Consider the following 24,413-nt stretch of genomic DNA (forward strand, 5'->3'; position numbering starts at 1 on the left):
GTATTCATACATGCGATTTGAGGATATGATTGTGAGTATGATGGGATCTTGTTCTGGACAAGTGATGATGTTGGCACATTATATTGGCACTTGAGCCCGGTTGGCTATGAGAGAGGTTATTGAGATATGATATGATTGGGGTCGTGATCAGAAACTAGCGGAGCGATGATATATAGACCTCATGGAGGCTCCCATGGGTCACGATTCGTTAATATTCGAACGTGTGTATATCAAGAAGTGGAAACAAAGGCCTTGCGTTGCATTGCATATCATTCATCCATTTTCTACATTGTTGTTATTATTGGTCTTTTGTTGGCTATCTTGAAAATACATGCATTTACGTGGGTTTAGCTGTTATTATGATTTTCTTGTATTTGGACTATCGCGGACATGTGTGGTTATGATGTCGAAGACACGACCTACGTCTCAGATTACGGAAAGGGTCGGTCAAGATGCATGCTTTGAGTACCGTTGTTTATTGTACTCACGCTACGCTTGCTTGCACCTTTCTTTGTGTGCGGACTCGATCCCAGCACTAGTGGAGGCCGCGACTACCGACTTCACTTTGTTAGAGCGGCTCGTTGAGATTCGGGGTGAGCTGTGGCTTACGATGGCTTCGGATTTCTCCTTATCTTTATTTCACACTATCTTTCTTACTTCCAGACATCTTATGATGTATTAGACTATTATGACTCTTAGTTATCCTTGTATTATGGTGAGATCTGATTTTGGGGGTTTAATTGTAATTATTACTTAGTATTTTATTCGAGACTTATTAAGACTTATGAAATGACTTGTATGCTTTATTTTAAAGCACTTAGATTTTGTTTTAATTATGGTTGTGTTGGCTTACTACTACGGTGGGGCTAGTGCCATCATGACTTGGGATTTTGGGTTGTGACACAAATAGTGAACTTGGGGGAACTATGTGTTCTCGTGGATTGTGTGTTTTCCTTCACCCTCGAACGAGGCATAGATTAACACATATACTCTCTATGAGATAAGATTTCATACCGGGGGAAAAAGCAAAACCAAACAACCTAATAGCCATCGGTGACGTGGTCTAATGTCGAACCCCAATCGACTCGTAATTGGAATGAGACCATATGTTGAAGCTCGAAATTGGGAAGCGGCCTCACCTCCCTAGTGGCAGGATTCCACAACGACAAGGAAATGTTTACTCTCTCTAGCAAAAACAAGCCATACACAGAACATAAAAGGTAACTCATACAGCAGCACATTTACTATGTGGAGATGAATGGCGCCAGGCAGGGTAACAAGAAAGTTTTTTTTTTTTTTTTTTTCCCCTTAGTGAGGAAAGAATTAGCAAAGGAATATTGCTATCGTGAGGAAAAAGAAAAACGTAACATAAAGTTGTCCACTTACAATTTATTAAAATTTTCAACCCAATAATTAATAGTAAGGTAAAACAAGAATAAAATATTAAATTATCTCTTGATTTTTTAAAGGCATAATACATAAATAGGCCCTTAAACTTGGCTTGGTGGCGTATATGCCACCTTTGGGTGTGCACAAGTAGGCATCTCAACTTGTATAAAGTTGAACAAGTAAACACAAACGCTGATGTGGCACAAATGTGGCATTGACGTGGCCCTCCAATATGTTTTGATCTCATCTCTGAAAAGTTCCATATGTTTACGGTCCCTGAGTCTACGTCGATTAAGAAGAGATTGTTAGTTGGTTTAGGAATTTTAATTGAATGCCTTTGTATCATGACTTGTTTGGAAGATGATAGGGCGTTGAGATATTGAATGGAAGGAATATGGAGTAAAGAATCATGGATATCCTTATTTTTCAAAAGGAATTTAGAAATAAATCCTTCTTACCGTACACGGCGCCTTTTACGTGATAAGAGGCCGGATAGATTTGATACTAGACGATTGGCTAACAAAACGGTTGTTCTATACAATCCTAAGAATGATAATACGAGAGACATTCTTGTTGAGGGAGATACGAAGTTACATTTAGCCCCATCGTTACCAATGTGGAAAGATTGATCTCACCATGGAATACTACTGGTGTGAGGAGAGCGGCACAAAATGGTTGGAAATAACCCTTTTCTTAAAATTACATAGTTGACGATTAGCATAAATGGTTTTTGGAGTGATGGATTTAAATTCTCTGTTTAGAGAACTTCAACTCTCCACCTCGTTGAAGAATTAAGAAATTATTCAAATAGAGGAGGTTTTCTTCTATCGTAATCACGCCCAATCAAAAGAGAAAAGAAGATTGAGGCATCACAGACAGGGTTTAAGAAATAGTTTTTGCGGAAAATAAAGAGTGTGAGCGATATTTTAGTGAGGTGGGAAAATCAAAAGAGGGTTATTTCTTTTGGATGTGTACCGGTCCTTGGAGTATTTTACTCATGCCTACAAAGTGTAAAATTCCTTGCTTGCTATAGTGATAGTAATTCTTTCATATCGACTCGGTGTCATTAGTAACTCTTTTTATTCTTGTTGATTAAGCTGTATTTTCATATATCGTGAATATTATTTCTATAGAGTAACACTTACAACCACCGCATAAAAACAAGAAAACGAAGATTAAATATTTTTGTCTTTCCTCCACAAACGTACATGGACATGGAGAGGAAAAGATGAAATTAAACAACACAAAGGGCGTATAAGAAGTGAATACGTATGAGATTCTTGTAAACGAATCATTTATTAGTATACCCTCGGAGGCAAACCTGAAAATTTACCTAGTTAAGACAACCTCGGTCCTACTCACACACTTTGAAATTGTTCCCCAATAACACAAAAGTTGCTCAATTTGGTTTCCACATTGCGTGCTTCTTCTTGTTCTGTGAGAAAAAGAAATGAGTGCTTCTACGGAGAAACGCAACAAAAGAATTGTTGATGTGAGTCTTTTCTTTTCTATCTCTTTCCATCTATTTACCTACGAAGACAAAAATCAATTTGTCTGCGATTACGAAACACTTTTTTTCCTACGCAAATGCGTTGATTTGTGAACGCCGTTGTTGGTAAGGTTTTTATCTATATACTAAGAATACACATCTACTCAAAACATACATATCCATGGTAAAGCTACTAAGAGACTATTAAAGTCGAAAGACAAAATTCCTATGTCAACTCCAGTAAGCGAATCCACCTCGTTATCTTTTGCGTAAACGGGGAAGCAAAGACAATTTTTTTGTATATGAATATAAACAGTTGAATCCCTTTGACATGAGAGAAACTTCTAATGTAGTAGTAAAGGGGGGTTCAAAAAGTTACTTTAAGTTGTAGGTTCAAATCCCAAGTATGTCATTCTTGTATTTTTGTTAACAGAAGAGGGCCAACATACCCTTTAACTATCGGACATAGAGCACTATTACCCCCATTATCTTTTGGTATAAACAAATGTCCTCGTCGTCTAAAACTGGATCACTTCCGCCCTCATCTAAAATGGAAGGCAAAAATGCTCTATTTCTGATAGTTGGAGGGTAATTTTGGCTCTCTTCTATTTTGTGAATCCCATACTAGAATTTCTGGCTCTGCCACTGGTTAAAGGATTTGAGGAGGAGTTGGTCTGAGACTTGTACTATTATTCTGTTTGAAGTTGAGACAGTTTGTAGTTACGACACTTTCTCGTGTTACCTTGTTTTGTCTTCCTTAAATTATACATGACTTATAAACTTAACGTGGACCCGTATTATACCCCGGTCACGCGAGAAGAAAGGAGAGCGAGGCACTCCGAAATACGGTTATCAATGAAGAGGATAACGAACATGTGTTATCTGCAGAGTATGAAAGAAATTGACCACAAGCTGTCAACGGAAAGAATAATACCCTTTTGTTGTTTTGCGAGTGTGGGCTTTCGGAAAATCAACTTGTTCGTTGACGAGAGGTCCCAACATCTTCGTTAGCCGTGTCGCATACACATCGATGATTAGAGTAAAAGCAAAGGGGGACAAAGAAAGCAAAGTCTATGTAGGTTGTGCAAGTGCCGAGCAAAAGATGGTTGTCAAAATCGAAACGAATTGAAATATTTGGAAGATTGCATTTAATATTCGAGGTTGAAAATACACTTACTTCATCGGTGATACATGAGCACTTGTAGGTTCACGGTTGTTGGTCGGAAGATACACCTTTTGCGTTGTCAATTTCGTTATCCGTATTAGGCGCAATATCTCCTCCTACCGAAATAGGTACTTACTCCCACCGCATTTCAACTGCCGTCGTATAAAGAATCTTGCCTCGGCGCATCCCAATATCATTCTCATTTGCTAAACCAGGGTTGATCAGTCTAGAACCTTCGTCCTGTTATGGGAGAGAACGTTAGAGTTACAAAGTTTAGCTGTCAGATATAGATTTTTTTTTTTTGTCCCTGGTGGGGTTTGAACCTGAGATCTCATGGTTCTCAACCCACTTCATTGACCACAAAGGCCACAAAAGCCAAAATAATTTAGTAGCGAGCAAAGTATCATACCCCATTTTCACCCATCTGAACGTGCACCATTGCGAGGCCAAGTTCACGAAAATATGTGCCTAGATAGTTGAACAGTATTTCTAGTGTTCGCATTGTTCTGTGGTGGACCCTTGGATCATGCACATTCAGATTTTGGCGTAGATCCTCTTCAATGTCCTATTCCAACAGAAAAGCCAACCAGTCAAAGTGTCTGGCTTCTTAGAATACATTATCACAAGTCTTTCTTAGGGGCATGTAGAAGGCAGTCAAAAGTAAGAAAGAACAGTAGAAGGGTATAAAATGTGCGCCCGTTCTTTTCTTTCACAAATGAAATAAGACATCGTGCAAGCCAAAAAATTTGGTGTACGCGGGCTTGCCACTAAATCGATCAACACTAGTTACTAACAACGAACTTTCTAATTGGATAACAGTTACTCAAACACAGAAAGAGCTGTGAAGTTTCGTTTATAAGCATATCCTTAGTGGGCAACATCAGTCTTGCTAATTCTTCAACTTCTGGAATTTCCTTGCGATGGAGCAGATAGATTGGATGTACTTCTGAGCACCTCATTCACATTGTTTTCTGTTCCTGATTATAGAAAATGAAGAGCAAATATAACCACAGGTCCACATACCTATAAAGTGAGGAAAATATAAAAGAGGAAGAGAACTAACCGTTTATATTATATTCTCGTCTTATTCTATTGAGATGTCGCGTCAAAGTTTCTATAGCGTTAGTGATTTCCTGCAAAAGTCGGGTGCGGTATACGGTAAGCAATGGTTGATGTCAAAACATTTGTGAAGCCTTTATACACGTATAAAACACGAGAGAAATTGAAGAATGAGTGTCTCAATTTTTTCATTTAATACATCGATTACATAGGTATTTATACACAGGAGGAGGAGATAAAAGGAAGCAAAATATCCTACACTTAATGTAAATCCTACCAAATATTCTACATAATATTCTATAGTTAATGCTACACAATATTCTACAATAAATATGAAATATCTCTAAGTATATTTTCACATATCTAGAGTATCTCTATTTATGTTTAAAATATCTATAATATCTTGTCATCATGCTAACATCCCCCCTCAAATTGATGCTTGTGGATCAAAAAGCATCAATTTGCCTACTAGAAACTGACAATGTCGTCGTGCCACGGATTTTGTAAATGCGTCAGCTATTTGAAGATCACTGGACACGTGTGGAAGAGTAATGACACCATTATCAACAACTTCTCGTATATAATGACAGTCTACCTCGATGTGTTTGGTCCTCTCATGATAAACAGGATTAGTAGCAATCTGAATGGCACTTGTATTATCAGCATGGAAAGGAGTAGGATTAGATTGAGCGAATCAAATTCAGCAAGTAATCCAAAAAGCCAAACAATCTCGAAGCAAGCATTAGACATGGCTTGATATTCAGCCTCTGTTGAAGATTTTGACACACGGTACGGTATTATACTTATTCTTCGAAAGATATCAAGGACTCTCAAGAAACATGCAGCATAACCAAAGGATCGAACGACGAGTATCGTGACATCCAAATTTCAATCAAAATCACTGAAAGCATTGAGACGAATAGGAGAACCACTAGGAAAGAAAAATCCAAGAGTAGATGTTCCTAATAGATATCGAATGATGCGATGAACAACCACCAAATGTAGATGGCGCGGTGCCTTCATAAATTGACTCACTTGTTGAACTGCAAACACTACTAAAAAACAGACAAAAACCAGCGGACCACGTCGATTTTTTTTAAAGAAATTGACGAAAAATCGACGAAACACGGTTCGTCGGTTTTCATTACATCGCTTTTTGAAAACCGACAGACTGTGTCGTTTCTTTTGCGATGGACAGGGTCGGTTAAGACGTCCGTCGTTTTTAAATCTGAGATATAAAATAGTATAAAAAACCGACGAACTGCATCGGTTATTTAATTATTTTATTTATATTTATTTTCCTTCAATATTTTATATTTAAAAAGAAATAATATAAATATTACTAAAAACTGACGGACTGCATCGGTTATCAATTTTATTTATAATTTTTTTAATAAAGTCGACGGAGTCTGTCGGTTTTCTGGAAATTATTTCGGTATAATCCAGAATACCGACAAACTCCGTCGGTTTTTCAATCAATTTTCTAGAAAAAAACCAGCAGTAATTTGCTACAGCCACACCTACCAAAAAACTAGCACAAACCAGAATACAATTTCAACTACAAACCTGCACTAAATGCTGCCAAATCAATTCTAATAGAGCTACAACACATAAAATCATCCTAAGTAACAATCAAACACATCAAAGACTATCTAAACACATCAAATAAGATCTAAAAAGTCCATAAGTTCAAAATATTCAAGGGATTCCACCAAAAGTACTATTAACTAGTTCTACATAGTTTTAACATAAGTCTGTAAAGTTTAAAGCATAAGTCCATAACTGAAATCCAAACTAAGGCAACTCATCATCCGGTGTTCAGGCTACGAATTCACCATTCTCATCCATGTCTTCATCATCTTCTAGGTCGGGAGGGGGAGAAGGGGGCACACCAAATCGTCCACCTGCAATGTGGCTTTTAACTTGTGCCTAAGCAATTTGAGGTTCGCTTTCATCGCCCTACTTTCCTCAACTCTTTTTGCCTCGGTCGCCGCTAATTTTCGATTAAGTTGTTCCATTTGCTACGCCATAGCTGCAACCTGAACACCATCAACTCCCTCGGCCTGTCGAGAAGACCCTTTACCTCGTAGTCCTGACTGAATGTGACTTAAGTTGTTTGGTAGGCCTAGACCTTAAGCTCTACGCTTTTGAACTCCCCCAACTACTGTACACCAAAATTCTATCTCTAGTTCCGATGGAGGGCTGGTCGCTGGCCTTCAGGCTGAGTTTGGTTGTACTCCTGCACTTGTTGCATATACTGATTCTATCTATTTAAAAAATAAAAGTTAGTATATAACGAATATATCATAATTAGACTTATATAATTACTTAAATAATAAAAATATCATTTACATAAGAATTCTCAGCCCTGCCCTTGACCCATTCGATCGGATCCGACTCTTGCTTCTTCTTTTTTGTGTGGGTCTTTAGGAATAGTTCATCCTAAGTTATCATCTGTCCTGACGTCTCATTCTACAAAAAGTTAAATATAAAATTAATAACTCAATAATAACATATTGACCATAGCTAACTTTAAGAGTATGAAACTACTTATCATTTTCCTCGCCACGTGCCCCAGACTTCTTGCACCTACAGTGTGCAAATAGCCCCCTTTCTGGGACGCACGGGCAGTCTTTCCATGCTCAGACTTGGCGAAAAACTCATGAGTTTGCCATTATGCTTTAAGTTACTCCCACTGTCCGTCGGTTAGCTATTCGGGCTTCTTCATATGCTTTGTAGCCCTCGAAACCCAGTCAGACAACCTTGCACTCCCCTTCTTCTCAAAGTTCGCAGCAACCCTTTAATTGTGCACTGGATCCCATGTGCACAACATCTGCAAATAAAATTGCTAATGCCAGATGATATATAAAACTAAACCAAAGTTATGAAATATATAATAAGATGCATACATTAAACTCGTTAAGCATAGCCTGTCGAGTATCGTATGGAATTTCACCCCATGAAGTATAAAACCAATCACCATAAAGCCTCCGAACAACATCCAGGATGGCTTTTGTAGTACCTGCAGTTAAAAATTTCAACGCATGAATGATTAAGGTGATAAAAACTTTATGAAAACTTAATAAAAGGAAATCTTACCCAGCTCCCTCGGTCACAATGAAAATCCGACCAATCGAATCTCTATCTCCCGGCTGTGGACCATGATCTTCAGGTGTTGGTGTAGATGCTCGTACATGAGCATCTTTGACCTTCCACTCATTTAACTTTGTAAAATCAGTAGGAACAGGATGATTTCCATATATATGGCCCCATAATTCTTTTCCAAAGAACAAATAGTTGAAACTGAAATTCCCAAACAGAATAGTTTTTTCCAATGAAACGAACACTGAAGGACTCAAACTGATGTGAAGTCATTTTTTGAATAACGAAAAAAAATAAAATAATAATGATATGAAAAAAATAGCTAAAATAACCAAGATCAAGAGCTCTAAGTGTTTAGGACTAACTGTTGACGAACAAGATGTAACGACCCGTTCGGTTGTTTAGACATTTTACTCCATTTACCCCTGATGACCCTTCCCGTAGCTTAGTTAGACTGTACTTGACTAGTGGGGATAGGTAGCGCGGTTCCCAAGGTGATCGGGTTGGTTTTGAGGAATTTAAAATCCTTTAAGTTGAATAAGCGAAAAAGTATTGGCCGATAGTTGACATTTGGGTAAATGAGTCTTTTTGGGATTTTCGTCGGTTCCATTAGGTCCAGAAGGTCGATTATAACTTGGTAGGGTGATTGATTCGATTTTCGAGGCACTCAAGGGTGCTTTGGTCCTTGGGTTGGAAACCTTGTTTTTGCCTGTTTGGGGGTTGACCGGGTCAAGATGACCTATTTTGGAAATTGTGAGGGCACGGATGAGTTCATTTTTTATAGTGGGTTGCATGTCTGGTTTGTATCAGGGAGATCTCGAATGAGTTTCAGGTTGAACTTCGTGAAAAACCAGATTTTTCTGGTGTCTGGTGTGCCGCATCTACGGACTTGGGGCCGCACCTGCGGGCGCGCCTCTGCGGGACTTGGTTTGCAGGTGTGAGACTGTGATGTGTTAAGTGAGGCCGCATTGCGAAATCAATGGAAATCAAAAGCTTAAATTCCCAATTGGAGACATAAAGGGTTTTGAGGGGCAGTTTTGCGGAGATTTTTGAGATTCATCCTTGGGGTTAATTGTTTTTTCCTTGCTAGATGTGTTTTCTTCAACTGCTCATTTTCAAGTTAAATATACATAATTTTCCATCTTTACAAGCTTAATATACAACCAAACATACATAAATATATTTGGATACACGTCATGCTACTATATATGCTCTTTGAGAAGGTAAGTATTGTAACTATGTGGAGGGTATGCATAGATATACAAGTCATATATATAAATATATAATGATTATACATAATTATACAAATCATATACATATTTGTCCTTAATTATCTAATAAATGTTATCATCCTTTTCAAGGTTCCTTTTAACATGCTTTTAACTTCAACTTATCCATACAATTAAAAGAAAGAAAAAGTTGGAAGAGAAGAACACATTAACAAATAACAGTTTAATTTCTCCGTACAACTCCACCTCACATCATCCCACCTATATACCTAAGTATTGCATAATCAATGTATATCCTGTGTATAATTATGTATAATACACAAATATACATGTTTATACATTAGATATACAAAATATATCAATAGAATATACACAAATATACACCACCACATTTCTACATATGCTTCGCGGCGCCACAACCACAAAATCACCATAACCATCGGTTATTAATAATACAAAAATACCATATCAATAAAATATTATAAATGTTACAGGGAAGAAAAAGAAGGGAAAACACCACAACAGTGATTAATGTCGATTTTTCAACTTAAAAACATTTTAAATCTAATCCCTCAATAGCAGCAACCAATTGTTCTCGAATTCCACATCACAAATCTAGAATTTCATATTCAAAGTTTACAACCCCAAAAGAGTATCTCGATAGAGTCTTCAAGTTGTAAAAAGAGGAAGAAAACTAAAAAGGAAAAGAAAAGGCAAAAAGAACACATGAGATGAAAAAAACTTGAAAAAAAAAAAAAAAAAAGGAGGAATGAAAACAACAAAAGATGGGAGAGAGAGGAAAAAAAACAATGAGAAGTCTACTAATCAATGAAAACGAGAGAGAAAAGAAAAAGGAGGAGACAGACAAAGGGTTTCCTCAAGAAGGTCTTCACTTTTGCATGTGGTGTGTCGGACTTATTTGACGTTATGAATACGTAGAAGATTCAAATAATACCCTCCACCACCCACCCCCAACCAAACCCCACCTCTACCTCAGACTCACTTCATCTTCACCCACCCCAACCCCATCCCATACCACCGCTCCACCTAACCCCCCCTTCCACCCCCTCCCAAATTTTCTATTTCATGTATTTTATTTTACTTTTATAAAATATAAGAAATTTTTCTTACCCCACCCTACCCCATGACCCCCCCCCCGACCACAACCCCCCACCACCCACTCCAAACCAAATTTAACCACCCAAATTTCTCACTTTTTATAAAAGTAAAATAAAATATATGAAGTGGAAAATCCGGAAAGGGGACTTTTAAGGACAATTTAAATTTTTTTGGAAAGGTGGTGGGGCAATGGTGTGTCGCGGAGGGGTGGGTGGTGTTTTTTTTTTTTTAACAAAAAATTAAATTTTTTTTTTTGGACGGTCGAGGGGTCGGAGGGGGGGTGGAGGGGTGGTGTAGTGGTACGGAAATTTGGGAGTAGTTAGGGTTTGGTGGGGTGGGTGTTTGGGGAGTTGGTTGGGTGATTGGTGGAATGGCACTTGTGGGACTTTCAGTAAGGAAGTCATTTTCCTCGTTTTTAATAAACTTGTTTTCCTAAAGATATTTGACCAAACAGACATGAGAAAATTGAAAAATATTTTCCACCACACCGGACACACCCTTCGTCTTTTTATTTTTGTTCAAAGTAAGTATCCATTTACATAATTAAGAAGGAATTAATTAATTTCTTCTAAATTTACCTCTATTTAGCTAAGTGAGTTTTCATGTAATCAAGAAAATATATTACTTAGGTAGTATTTAATTAAGGATAGTTTAGTCAAAATATCTATTACTTCTTGAAATTAGTATTTTCTTAATGAGTATGCTAAAAGCCAAGTGGGCACTTACTTTTGAATCGGAGAAAGTAAATAAGAATCCCCATCTAAGAGAGGTGCCACATAAATGCATATTAAGATATCTAATAAAGAAGACAATTATAATGGGAGGTGAAAGATGATTAATTAAATTTAAAAGCCGTTGGCTATTAAAAATAAAATAAAAAGATAAGAACGGGAAAATGTCAAAAAAGGAGAAAAATTTAAATGGTCTTCTAGGCTATTGAAGGAGTGCCATTTAACCTTGTTTATGCCTAGAAACAAGATAAACGGTATTTTAATTTTTGGACTCTTAAAATATTAAATAATAGTGTGTGTGTGTGTGTGTGTATTATATGAAAGAAGAGAGAATCTAGATTGATGAACAAGATATGAAAGAACTTTATTTTTTTGCGCAGATTGCCCTTCATTTGGGGTGGTCTTTAATTTTTGCCCTTCAAATTGGTGGTCTTTAAGTTTTACCCCTCGCCTAACACCCCGAGGTTGTGAGTTCGAACCCCAGCTCAGTAAAAAAAAAAAAAATTCGCAAGGCAGACTTTCTGCAAATCGTCCCGGCGAATCGATGCGAATTCGCTCTTCGGTAGAATTTAAATGGGCAAAATACTGTGCCATGTAAATTCTGCCTGAAGGGCAAAATTTAAAGACCACCATTTTGAGGGGTAAAAATTAAAGACCACCCCCAGCGAAGGGCAATCTTGCAAATTGCCCATGAAAGAACGATTAAAAGTGGCATTCTGCATTTAATGGAGTATATTATCATATGATATTCTCAGAGTCCAAAAATTAAAACAATAAAACTGAGAAGCAAAGAGAAAAAACTTGTTGGATTACGGAGAGAGAAAATGCACAGATTGTATAAATATGGAGAGCTTGCAAGATTACATTAAAAAAAAAAAAAAAAAAAAAAAAAGAAGAAGAAGAAGAGAGAAATGCTATTCACACTCAAAATCTAAAGGGAGAAAGAAAAACAAAGAGATACGTTTAATCAATGAAAAACTAAATCAATTATTTCTAGTGTATACGGTAAAAACTGATGCAACTTGTATCCGGTAAAAATCGGGGTAAAGTTTAGAGCCATTTGGTATGAGATTGAGGGAGAGTAGGCTCGTAACAACCGATAAGAACGAAGACCGAGGGGTCGTAAGTACATTCAACTCTGCGTTAAAACCGAGAGTATTCTAATGAGCACGGAAAACCCAAACCTAAAGAGAGCACACTCAATATAGGGTCGGAGAATGAGTTATGAAGCAGGCCACGCGTCATTTGACCATTCCGCCATTTGGGCTGACAACAATACGGGTGTCAGACCGTACGGACGCAGCCTTATCCATTTTAGGGTTTTTCTAGAAAGGCTTTTCTTGCATTGTACTAGGGCCCATTTGTTGTTAGCTATAAATAGAGGGCTACCCTTCTTTTTGTGGGTTAGCTTTTTCATTATCATAAATTTTTGTAATCAGAAAAGTGGCAAAAAAATCTTCTCAAGTGCTTTGGCTCGGTTAGAGAAAGCGACCTCCAAACCGGACCAATTTGCAAAGCTTCCCAGCTTGTTTTCTTAAGTTTCCTTTACTATTATATATCAATATATTGCTATTTACTTGTTATTATCTTATACCAATAAGTTAATCTAACCATATATCTTATTAACCACTTACAAATTTAATTGTTACCCATTTTAAGGTAAGCTTTAGGCGCCCATTTGTAGGGCTAGATAATAGTGGTGGTTAATTTATTGCCTCATCTTTTCACTTGTTCTTTGAAAGTTTGTGTTGCGATTAACTTCACAATGGCAAGCAATCGGTTAGTACGTACACGTGAACAACAACGAGCTAATCGATGAAAACGACAATAACAGCGGATTACATATCCCACCACATGCTGATCCGGCTAACCCAAATGCCATCATTCCACTAAAGGCCTCAACCAGAATGCCGGCCTTCCGATCCCAGACCCCTTGAACAGCAACAACTCTGCGACTTTACCTCGGGCACAAGCTCGAAAAGCACCGGATGTTGTGGAAGAAATTAATTTACGTCTTATTTTTAAAATCTTGCAGGAACAATATGTAGCCATAGCCCAGCTTCAAAAAGGGGAAAATAGATCTGTTTTAACAGGACCGAGTCGAGTCGCCGAACTGAGGCAAGAGGATGTTCGGGCCTGTGGTAGCGATAACGGATCAGGGTTCGGGGCATCAGCTGAAGTCTTGAAGATGCTCAAAAATTTGGTTAAACAGGTCGAGTCCACTGAAAAGAAGGTGGAAACATATAACTCTTGGGTGGACTAGATTCCGGAGGCACCCCCAATCCTGAAAGGGCCAGACTCGAAAAGGTACATCCAAAGGCCTTTCCCTAAAGTGCGGCCTCGAAGTTGATCCCAAAAAGGTTCAAGATGCCAGATATTTCGAAATACGATGGGAGGACGGACCGGCAGGAGCATGTGACTTCGTATACCTATGCTATAAAAGGCAAAGACCGTTGAAGAGGATGAAATCGAGCCAGTATTGCTAAAAACGTTCAGTGAAACATTATCCAAAGGGGTATTGACTTGGTACGAACATTTTCCCCAGCATTCCATCACTTCTTTTAAGATGCTCGCAGATTCGTTTATCAAAGCCCATGCCGGGGCCAAAAAGGTGTAGGCAAGAAAGGCAGACATTTTTAGAATCACCTAAAGAGATAATGAGTTGCTCCGAAAGTTCGTGAATAGATTCCAAAGGGAACGAATGGAACTTCCTCCGGTCCCGGAAGAATGGGCAGCTCAAGCCTTTACTAAGGGACTCAACCCCTGAATCTCAACTGCCGCATTCAAGTTAAAGGAAAATTTGTGGGAATATGAGGAAGTAACTTGGGCTGATGTTCATAACCGATTTGAGTCTAAGATCCGGGTAGAGGATGATCAACTTTCTCTCGGTCCGGGTAAACGGAGGAAAGAGTTCCAAGAGATCGAGGAGGAATTTTGAACCGGAGATATGGCCATCGAAGGATAGGTACCGACCGTATACTCAGCCGAAGAGATCCAACTTTAGGTCGGATAAGGTAAGAACCGGACCCGGTCATATTTCGAGCAGAGGTGATAGGCGAGTCGATCACGGGTTAAGCAGTTAGGGTTTGCAGCTTAGAAGTGATGCCAGAGGGTCAGACAACAACGGGGACATTCCGAGGTTATCAGAGTACAACTTCAACATTAACGCGACGGATCTCGTCTCGGCTATTGGCCACATCAAAGATGCCAGGTGGCCGAGACCATTAAGAACTGATCCGATTCAAAGGGATCCAAACATAATATATGAGTATCATGGGACTCACAACCGTAGAACGGAAGACTGTCTACCAATTAAGAGAAGAGGTGGCTCGATTGTTAAAAAACGGTCACCTTCGTGAATTCTTGAGTGAACAAGCCAAAGGACACTACAAAGGTAGAGAAGGTCACAAACAGGACGAACCCATGGAGCCACAACATGTGATCAATATGATAGTCGGAGGAACGGATATGCCAGAGGACCGGTGTTGAAGAGGACAAACGTTTCGATTGTTCGAGAAAAGCGGACCAGGGATTATGTGGCCGAAGGATCTATTTCCTTCAATGAAGAGAATGAAGAAGGCATCATTCAACCGCACAATGATGCATTAGTAATTTCTGTTCTTATTTTTAGATCTCAAGTTAAACGTATTTTGATTGACCCACCTGAAGTTCTTACCAACATTATCCTACTGGTGCAGTAGTAGAACAACTGAGGTTGCTGGACCAAATTGTTCCGGTAACTAGGGATTATGTGGCCGAAGGATCTATTTCCTTCAATGACGAGGATACAGAAGGCATCATTCAACCGCACAATGATGCATTGGTAATTTCTGTTCTTATTTTTAGATCTCAAGTTAAACGTATTTTGATTGACCCAGATAGCTCGGCCAACATTATCCGATGGAGAGTAGTAGAACAACTGAGGTTGCTGGACCAAATTGTTCCGGTAACAAGGGTTCTCAGCGGATTCAATATGGCGAGCGAAACTACTAAAGGGTAAATCTCTTTGCCGGTCAATGGAACTATTCAACAAACTGTGTTCTATGTCATCGAGGGAGAGATGAAGTATAATGCGTTACTCGGCAGACTGTGGATTAATAACGAGGCGATGCCATCGACATTACACGTATGTTGAAATTCCCAACTCCGGAAGGAATAAAAATGGTCCGAGGTGAACAATCCACGCAAGGGAGATGTTTGCATCGAAGAAGCCCCTCATTGTGAAGAAAAACCTGGTCCAAAAGGTCGTTGAACCAACCAAAGCGGGGAAGACATTAAATAGCACGAAAGAATACGAGCTCGACGAAGAAAAGAAAGAGAGGGGCCAGAGCCTTGAAGAAGATGATTTTGGTATGCCCAGATCATTCGTAGTACCGGATGATTTGGACGCAATTAAGTCTATCATAGAGGAGTTGGAACAGATAATCTTGTTCGTACACTTACCGGATAAAAAGGTATACCTGGGCACGGGGTTAACCTCGAAGCTCAGGTGCAAATTCATTAAATTTCTTCAAGCTAATGCCGATTGTTTTGCTTGGTCCCATTTTAGACATGACGGTGTGCCACCGGAGGTGAGCCACCATAAGCTCACCTCGATAAAAAAATTCACTCCGGTCAAACAGAAAAGGAGGCCGATGGCCGAATCAAAGTATTCTTCGTTAAAGATGAGGGAACAAAGTTTTTGAAAATAGGCTCTATCCGGGAGGTTAAATACTCGAACTGGTTAGCCAATGTCATCGTTGTGCCAAAGAAAGGTAATAAATTTAGAATGTGTGTCGATTATAAAGATCTATACAAAGCATGCTCGAAGGATTCATTCCCTATGCCTCACATTGATCGAATGATCGATGTGACGACGACGAGATGTTTAGTTTTCTCGATGCTTACTCCGGGTATAACCATATTCGGATGGACTCGGATGATCAAGAGAAGACTTCTTTTATAACCCGATATGGGACTTATTGCTACAATGTAATGTTGTTCAGATTAAAAAATACTGGAGCAATATGTCAACTCCTAGTTAACCGAATGTTCGAAGAACAAATAGGTAAGACAATGGAAGTTTACATTGATGACATGTTAGTTAAGTCCCTGGAAACAGAGGACCATTTGAAACATTTGCAGGATACCTTCGATATACTTCGTAAGTACAACATGAAACCGAACACGGAGAAGTTGTGCCTTCGGTTAGGTCGTGCAAGCTTTTTAGGCTTGATGGGTGTCGAACGGGGATTGAAATCAACCCGGACAAAATCAAAGCCATTGAGGACATCGAAGTAGTGAACAATGTGAAGGTAGTGCAAAGATTGACCGGAAGAATAATAGCCCTAAGCCGGTTCATTTCGAGGTCATCAGATAAAAGTCACCGTTTCTTTTCTTTGCTAAGAAAGAATAACGACTTCGTGTGGACACGAGAATGTCAAAAGGCCTTGGAAGATTTGAAACAGTACTTGTCGAGCCCATCTTTGCTGCACACACCGAAGGGAGACGAACAACTGTACCTGTACTTGGCGGTATCCGAGGTTGCGATAAGCGGCGTCTTGGTTAGAGAAGAAGGAGGTATGCAATTCCCTATCTATTATGTGAGGAGGACATTAGGAGATGCGGAGACCCGTTATTCGCACCTCGAAAAATTAGTTTTGGCCTTGGTAAGTGCTTCAAGGAAGCTAAAACCTTATTTCCAATGCCACCCCATATGCGTCATAACTACTTACCCATTAAAAAATGTCATGCATAAACCGGAACTGTCGGGTAGGTTGACTAAATGGGCTGTAGAGATTAGCGGTTATGATATCGAGTATAAACCTAGAACGGCTATTAAATCTCAAATCTTGGCTTATTTCGTAACGGATTTTATCCCTTGCGATGGTTCCCGAGGTAGAAAAGGAGCTTTTGTTAAGCTTAGGAGAAACCTCGGGGATCTGGACCCTGTATAAAGACGGTGCATCGAACCAAAAGGGGTCCGGATTGGGTATCGTTCTTAAGGTCCCAACGTACGAACATTATTAGACAATTAATCAGAACTTTAAAATTGACTGACAATGAAGTCGAGTATGAGGCTATGATTGCAGGCTTGGAATTGGCCCGAAGCTTAGAGGCGGAAGTCATCGAAGCTAAGTGCGACTCACTTCTATTCGTAAATCAAGTCAACAGTGTTTTCGAGGTCAAAGATGAGCAAATGCAAAAATACTTGGAAAAAACTCAAGTAATTTTGCACCATTTAAAGAATGGACTATGCAACATGTACTGAGAGAACAGAACAACGAAGCAGATGCGTTGGCCAACTTAGGCTCATCGATTGAAGCCGAAGAGTTCAATTCTGGCGCAGTCGCCCAATTGATGAACTCGGCAGTAGAAAATGGCTAGGCCGAAATAAATTCAATGGGCCTGACATGGGATTGGCGCAACAAATACATAGATTACTTGCGAGAGGGAAAGCTCCCAACGGACTCTAAGGAATCGAGGTCTCTTCGAACCAAGGCTGCAAGATTCTACTTGGTCGATGACCAATTGTATCATCGGTCTTTCTACGGACCTTTGGCTAAATGCTTGGGGCCCGGAGAAACAGACTATGTGATGAGGAAAATTCACGAAGGAACCGTGGTAATCATTTGGATGCCGAAGCCTTGGTCCCAAAGATAATTAGAGCGGGATATTACTGGAACCGGACGGAGGAGGACGCGAAAAGCTTTGTCCAAAAGTGTGACGGGTGCCAAAGGCACGCACCGATGATACACTAACAAGGAGAGATTCTACATCGCACCGATGATACACCAACAAGGAGAGTTGCTGCATCCGGTTCTATCGCCTTGGCCGTTTATGAAATGGGGAATAGACATTATCGGCCTTTCGCCGTGGGCTCCAGGTAAGGCTCGTTTTATTTTATTTATGTCTGACTACTTTTCTAAATGGGTTGAAGTGTAGGCCTTCAAAAAAGTTCGAGAGAAGGAAGTCAGTAACTTCATTTGGGACCATATCGTTTGTCGGTTCGGCATCGGTAGAGATAACTTGCGATAACGGTTGCCAGCTCATAGGAAACAAAGTTAATGACTTCCTTGAAGGGTTGAAGATCAAAAGATTTTATCAACTCCGTATCACCCGAGTGCAAACGGATAGGCGGTCGACAAATAAAACCATAATCCAAAATCTCGAGGAGCGGTTAGAGTCGTCAAACACAAGTGGAAGGAAGTGTTGTCACGGAGGTGTTATGTGCCTATAGAACGACATCAAAGTCAAGTACCAGAGAAACACCATTTTTTCTAGTTTATGGGGCCGAGGATTTAATTCCTGTAGAAGTTGGTGAACCGAGCCTAAGGTTCCAGTATGCAACGAACGAGTCGAATGAAGAGGCTATAGCCGTAAGGCTTGACTTAACGGGCAAACTACATGAGAATATGCTGGTCCGTTTAGCAGCTCAAAAAAAGCGGATGGGAAGATACTACAATCGAAGAACGAACCTTCGGCATTTCCAGGTTGGGGACTTAGTGCTCCGGAAAATTACCCTACACACTAAGAATCCCGATGATGGAAAGTTGGATCCGAACTGGGAAGGACCGTATAAGGTAACCGGAATAACCGACAAAGGATCGTATTAATTGGAAACCGGAGACGGCCAACAACTGCACAACAACTGGAACGTAGTACATTTAAAGAAATACTACTGCTAAGGTACGATCTGTTAACCCTCTGTGAATTCTAGTAATTCTCACCTTTCTTCTTTGCAAGGTCAAAATCGGAGTGAAATTTGTAGGTATTAGAATTAGGTCTGAAAACACATGTTGCACTTTTTTCCTTAGCCCGGTTTTATCCCGAAGTGGGTTTTCCGGCAAGGTTTTTAACGAGATAACAAGTACAGCGTGTTACCTTAGTTTTGAAGAACGAGGCTAAGTGTCGTGAACTTGAAGGCCAGCCAAGTGCTTGGGATTGGATAGTCAACAACATCGTTTCGTGTAGTGTTTCTCCGTTGACGCTTCATGAACAAACACTAGGGGACTATGACTCCCTTGCCAGGAAAAACGAAACCGGAGAATAAGCTCAAAGAAGCAAAGCAAGAAACAAAGTCAATGTTAAAACAATTTTTGTTTTTTGACCAAGCCTTCTGTATTAGGATTTGATGTAAGGGCCAAACGATCGAATGAATCGTGCCCGGATAGTATTGCTATGGCAAAAGTAGAAGGAGTCGGACAAAGTCCTTAGTTTTTGTATGAAACAAATATTTGAAATACGAAGAAAAAAAAACTTTTTGAAATATGCTCTTTTATGAATGATACCATCGACTGGGGACTGTCGTCACAAAATAGGCGAAGGCACTAAGGTTAAAATTAAACGAACCAAAATTACGAAAACTCTAAATAGTCGGGAGAAGGTCGAATGATTAAAGACCTCGACTTAAATGCCCGAGGTGATTCGGAGACGTCCGAATTCACAAAGCATAAGAAGGCTCCAGCGGGCAAGCCATTAATAAGATCATCGGTCGAACAGGGACGGGTTAAAATAAAGCCCAAAACTCCAAAGTAAAGTTGGCTCGATTTTTAAAGAAAAAATCTTTTAAGGGCTTAAGGTCGAACCTCAGCCATCTTTTACGAAGCAAACATCAATGCGAAATAATCATAAAATATACCCGACTCAAAGAGTGGAGGAAATATTGGCAAAAGGAAATGCGAAATTTTATATATAGCATAATGGGCCAGAGCTTTACACTTGTGATTTTCATGAAGATCAAAAACAAAAAACAAAAGTTCCTATGGTCCTATCTACCCGTCGGGGTTAAGAACCTCGAGTGATCGCAGCCGGCCTTTAGGTCTTCCTCGGAGCTATCCTTGAGTGCTTTCTTAGCCCTATCCTCGATCATCTTTGCGTCCAGTATACGAGTCGGAATATCTTCAATACCCCGTTGAAATGCCTCGAGTGTAATCCTCCGAGACTTCCACCTCTCGTGTTCAACTAAAAGGGTAGAACGAGCCTTGGTAGCCTCAATTTCTTTCTAAGGTTCCTCCAGGTTGGCCTAAGCTTTCTTTAATTTCCCTTCTAATTCGGACTTCATGTCACTCAGAGTGACCCGAACCTCGTTGAAAGATGCCAGCTCGACCTGAAGTGCATCACTGGCTTAAACAACGACCTCGAGCTTTTTCTTGAGTTCATCATTGATCCGGTCTCGAGTCTCGGCCTTTTCTTCCATAACCTTCAACTTATCTTTTTCCATGGCCTTTTCTTACCAAGCCGCTCGAACTTCTCGTTCATTTTTGCAGCCTCGCCTTTAATTGAATCGAGCCCTTCCCTCAATTGCGCGATGATAGCTTCAAACTCACCAAGTATGGTGGCGAATTCGGCATTCTCTTGGCTAAGGTGTTTGTTGTCCCCTTCCAGGACTTTGCTTTTTTCGACTACATCGTCAAGCTCAGTTTTCAACCGGAGATTCTCCTTTTTGTCTGCTTCGAGCTCGGATTGGAGAGTTAGAGGAGTAATGACCCGGTTCAGTTGATCCTCTTTTTGTTGCAAGAGAAGTTTAAGCCGTATGAATCCTGAGAACATACAATATGCCATGCAACAACTCGCTTTGGAAGAACTCAATTATTATCCTTCAAGCGATGATGAGACTTATATGCATAGTTATATGTTTTTGGGTTCTTGTGATGGTCTTATTCTGATTAATCTAAATCAACATATTTACTTGTGGAATCCTGCCACCCGATTTAGCACCAAAGTGCTTGAGCTTGACCGCTTGAATGACGATTACCGTATATGTGGGGGGCTTTGTTTCGATTCCTCCAAGAATGTTTACAAGGTAGTGCTGATTATGGTCCATTAGACCCCAAGTTATGGTGGCAAGTTTGTTATAGTTGCTAGTCCTGAAGACAAACAATGGAGGCAACTCGAATTCCCTTATGATATCCACTCAGTAAGTGAAGGGATTACATTGCAGGGACGACTTCACTGTAGTGTTAGGGTCAACAAATCCTATTTTGGAAATAATGATGGTGAAGATGATGACAATGACAGAGATAATGGACTTCAGGAGAGTATGTGGGATCGTTTCGGTCCTCGTAACCAAATAATTTATTTTGATCCTATCTCTGAAAAGTTCAATATGTTTTCGGCTCCCGAGCCTAAATCTAATAAAGAAGAGAATGTTATAATTGGTTTAGGAGTTATAAATGAATGTCTCTGTATGACTCGCTTGGATGATGATAAGGACAGTGTCGAGATACTAGTCATGAAGGAATATGGAGTAAAGGAATCATGGACATCCTTAATGTTCATAAGGAATTTAGAAATAAATTCTTCTTATGAATTTGCAGAGCCCTTTTCCATGACGGAGACCAGAGAAGTAGCCTTGATAATAGGGGCTTTTGACAAAAAAATTACTCTATACAATCCTAAGGACGATAATATGAGTGACGTTCCTGTAGGGATATTTTGCGACATCATTACCTATGTGGAAAGCTTGATCTCGCCGGAGGAATACTACTGGAGTGAGGAGCAGCACAAAATGATTGAACATAACGGTACTAAAATAGCATGGATACCGAGATGAGTGCATGCCAATATGTAAGAAAATTTTGCTGTTATAAATGATTTCATAAATTACTCTACAAGGGTAAGACTTTGAATCTGAGCTCTGTTCTTAAAGACTGGAAGGAAGTATGGAGCATTTTCTCATAAAAATCGAAAATTGTTGCATTTTGTTCTTCTCTTTGAAATTTACAGCAGAATACATAAACTTACCAGAATGTACAAAAAATGGGACATAAGATATGCAGCATTTTCGATCCTTTGGAGCACTGAGAAAACGCATGGTGGAAATAGGTTCCCATTGAAACGTCGGGAAACTTTCTAACTTTGTGAAAACACTGTTATCTAGGTTACCGACATTCAGTATGAAATAGCCACTAAACATTTTTCAGTGGGAAAATTAGAGATTATTTAGTAGTGTATAGAACACAATGTAATGGATTCAAGCCTTACATTGCTATGGAGGGAATAATCTAGGTAGAAAAATTAGCTTTGCTCCGAAAGTTCAAGAAAAATTTGTGGTACTATTCTCTTGTTATTGTACTTCTCTTGTGATTATATTTGGTTTGTCCGGCTTAGTTATTCTGTTTTTGTAGTCTGTACTTTGTATTCGGCTTAGTAAACACACTTACATATGTAGTATTAACTCCTATTAGTATGATTTTATCTTTTGTAATGACGTTATGTATACTTATAAGTTAATGGGATCTTCATCCTAAAACCAACAAATCAACAAAAACTAGTTTGACAATTTGTAAGTCCGCTATATATTATTTTCGGAAGGTGTTGAAAATCAATAATAGGGAATGTGATTTAAGTACTGTAGCTTTTTATTTAAATATTGTAATCTTGAAATTGAATGTAAATTACAGTAGTTTTTAACAGATATGTTTGTGTATATGAATTAACTTTAGTCACGCATGCATAATTCAATGTTAGTGGAATGAGGCACATAAAATATTAAAACGTGTTAGCAACTTCAGTATTGAGACTGGCAGAAAACCAAATTAACAAACTTATTCCCGATGTAGAGAGGTAGTAACATAGAAGGTTACCCAACTATGGGTAATAATCTCTCAAAGTCATATTTTTTTGTTTTGTAACAACAAGGTCACCCAACTATGTGTAATGATCTCTCAAGATCATATTTTTATTTTGTAACAACAAGGTCGCTCAACTTTTCTTATATCACATCAAAAGTCACCCAATACATATTTGGCAAATAAAATATGACATGGCATTTAATTTAGTCCACATGTACTTTTCCTTCTTTTTTTCTCAGTCCATGTGGCAAAAAAATCAGATTCGACCCAAACCCAAATTAACCTTATTCTCTCTTAATTAAAATAGAGTTTCTCTCTCTCTAAAAAAATTGACTCATCGTTTTATTAAAATCGTGTCGTCTTCTTTTCCTTCTCTTATTTGGCATGACTAAGGAGCAAATTGGACGTTGCAGAAGGTCTTGAGGGTGTCAATAACGAACAAGTTGAAGTCATAGAGAGTGTGAATGAACAAATTGCATTTTCTAATGTATGTGTGTTTAAAAAAGAAACAGACTTTTTAAGAAAAGAGTCATGAAGAAATATGTACAAGAAGTCTAAGAAGTGTTAAAGAAGGAAAAAGAAGATGACACGATTTTAATTAAATGATGAGCCAATTTTTTTCAGAGAGAGAGAGAGAGAGAGAAACTCTATTTTAATTAAGAGAAAATAGGGTTAATTTGGGTTTGGGTTTGGATCGGGCCGGGTCGGGTCTTTTTGGCACGTGGACTGAGAAGAAAAAGAAGAAAAAGTACATGTGGACTAAATTAAATGTCATGTCATATTTTATTTGTCAAATATGTATTGGGTGACTTTTGATGTGATATAGGGAAAGTTGGGTGACCTTGTTGTTACAAAATAAAGAAACATGACCTTGAAAGATCATTAGTCATAATTGGGTGACCGTGTTGTTACAAAACAAAGAAACATGACTTTGAGAGATCATTACCCATAGTTGGGTGACCTTCTGTGTTACTACCTCTCGATGTGGAGTTTTAACAGACATGAAATTTAAAAAAGATCATCTTCGTTTCAAAGTCATCCTATGTTTGCGTATGTATTATTTCTTGTCGTCGCTTCTGCTTTAGTTACTTGCTATATATTACTGTATATCCTGATGTTGTTATTGCTTATGTTTTCATAATTGTTGTATTTCTGCCTTACTTGAGCCGAGGATCTACCCGAAACAACCGTTATTGTTTACGAGTGGAGAGAGAAAAGTTAAGAAAATAAAAAACTAAAAAGAGTGCCAGCCGAAATCAAGGAATTGACGTTACAATAAAATCCCAAAATTTTAGCTTATATTAATCATATCTTTATTACCCTCTGTTTGGATGGTTGTTTCCCGTGGTTCATTAATGTACAGTATGGTATGGTACAGTATGGTGTTGTATTGTATTGTATTGTATTGTAGTGTACTGTATTAATGAACACAATGTTTGGATAGACTGTATCGTTTGTTGTGGTTTAATAACATTTGTATTGTTTGACTGTATGATACTGTTTAATAACTTGTAAGTTTACTAAAATACCCTTAACTCTTAATTAGAAATTAGTTTATATATGTTAATAAAACTC

General features: G+C 38.9%; 1 protein-coding gene across 1 annotated transcript; it reads left to right on the forward strand.

Moving 5' to 3' along the window:
- The first annotated feature begins 20,824 nt into the window (after positions 1-20,824).
- On the forward strand, positions 20,825-21,817 carry LOC132039168 (uncharacterized). The gene is made up of 2 exons (XM_059429711.1): positions 20,825-21,067; positions 21,206-21,817. The coding sequence occupies exons 1-2, from the start codon at positions 20,825-20,827 to the stop codon at positions 21,815-21,817; spliced, it is 855 nt and encodes a 284-aa protein (XP_059285694.1).
- Positions 21,818-24,413: the final 2,596 nt, after the last annotated feature.

The sequence above is a fragment of the Lycium ferocissimum genome, chromosome 12, assembly GCF_029784015.1.
Source record: "Lycium ferocissimum isolate CSIRO_LF1 chromosome 12, AGI_CSIRO_Lferr_CH_V1, whole genome shotgun sequence".
Classification (NCBI taxonomy): Eukaryota; Viridiplantae; Streptophyta; class Magnoliopsida; order Solanales; family Solanaceae; genus Lycium; species Lycium ferocissimum.

Bases quoted from the DNA above. Each gene is read 5' to 3' on its own strand.
- LOC132039168 (XM_059429711.1), top strand. From the start codon at position 20,825: ATGCAACAACTCGCTTTGGAAGAACTCAATTATTATCCTTCAAGCGAT. The intron at 21,068-21,205 runs GTAGTGCTGATT...ATTACATTGCAG, and splicing joins CCTCCAAGAATGTTTACAAG to GGACGACTTCACTGTAGTGT.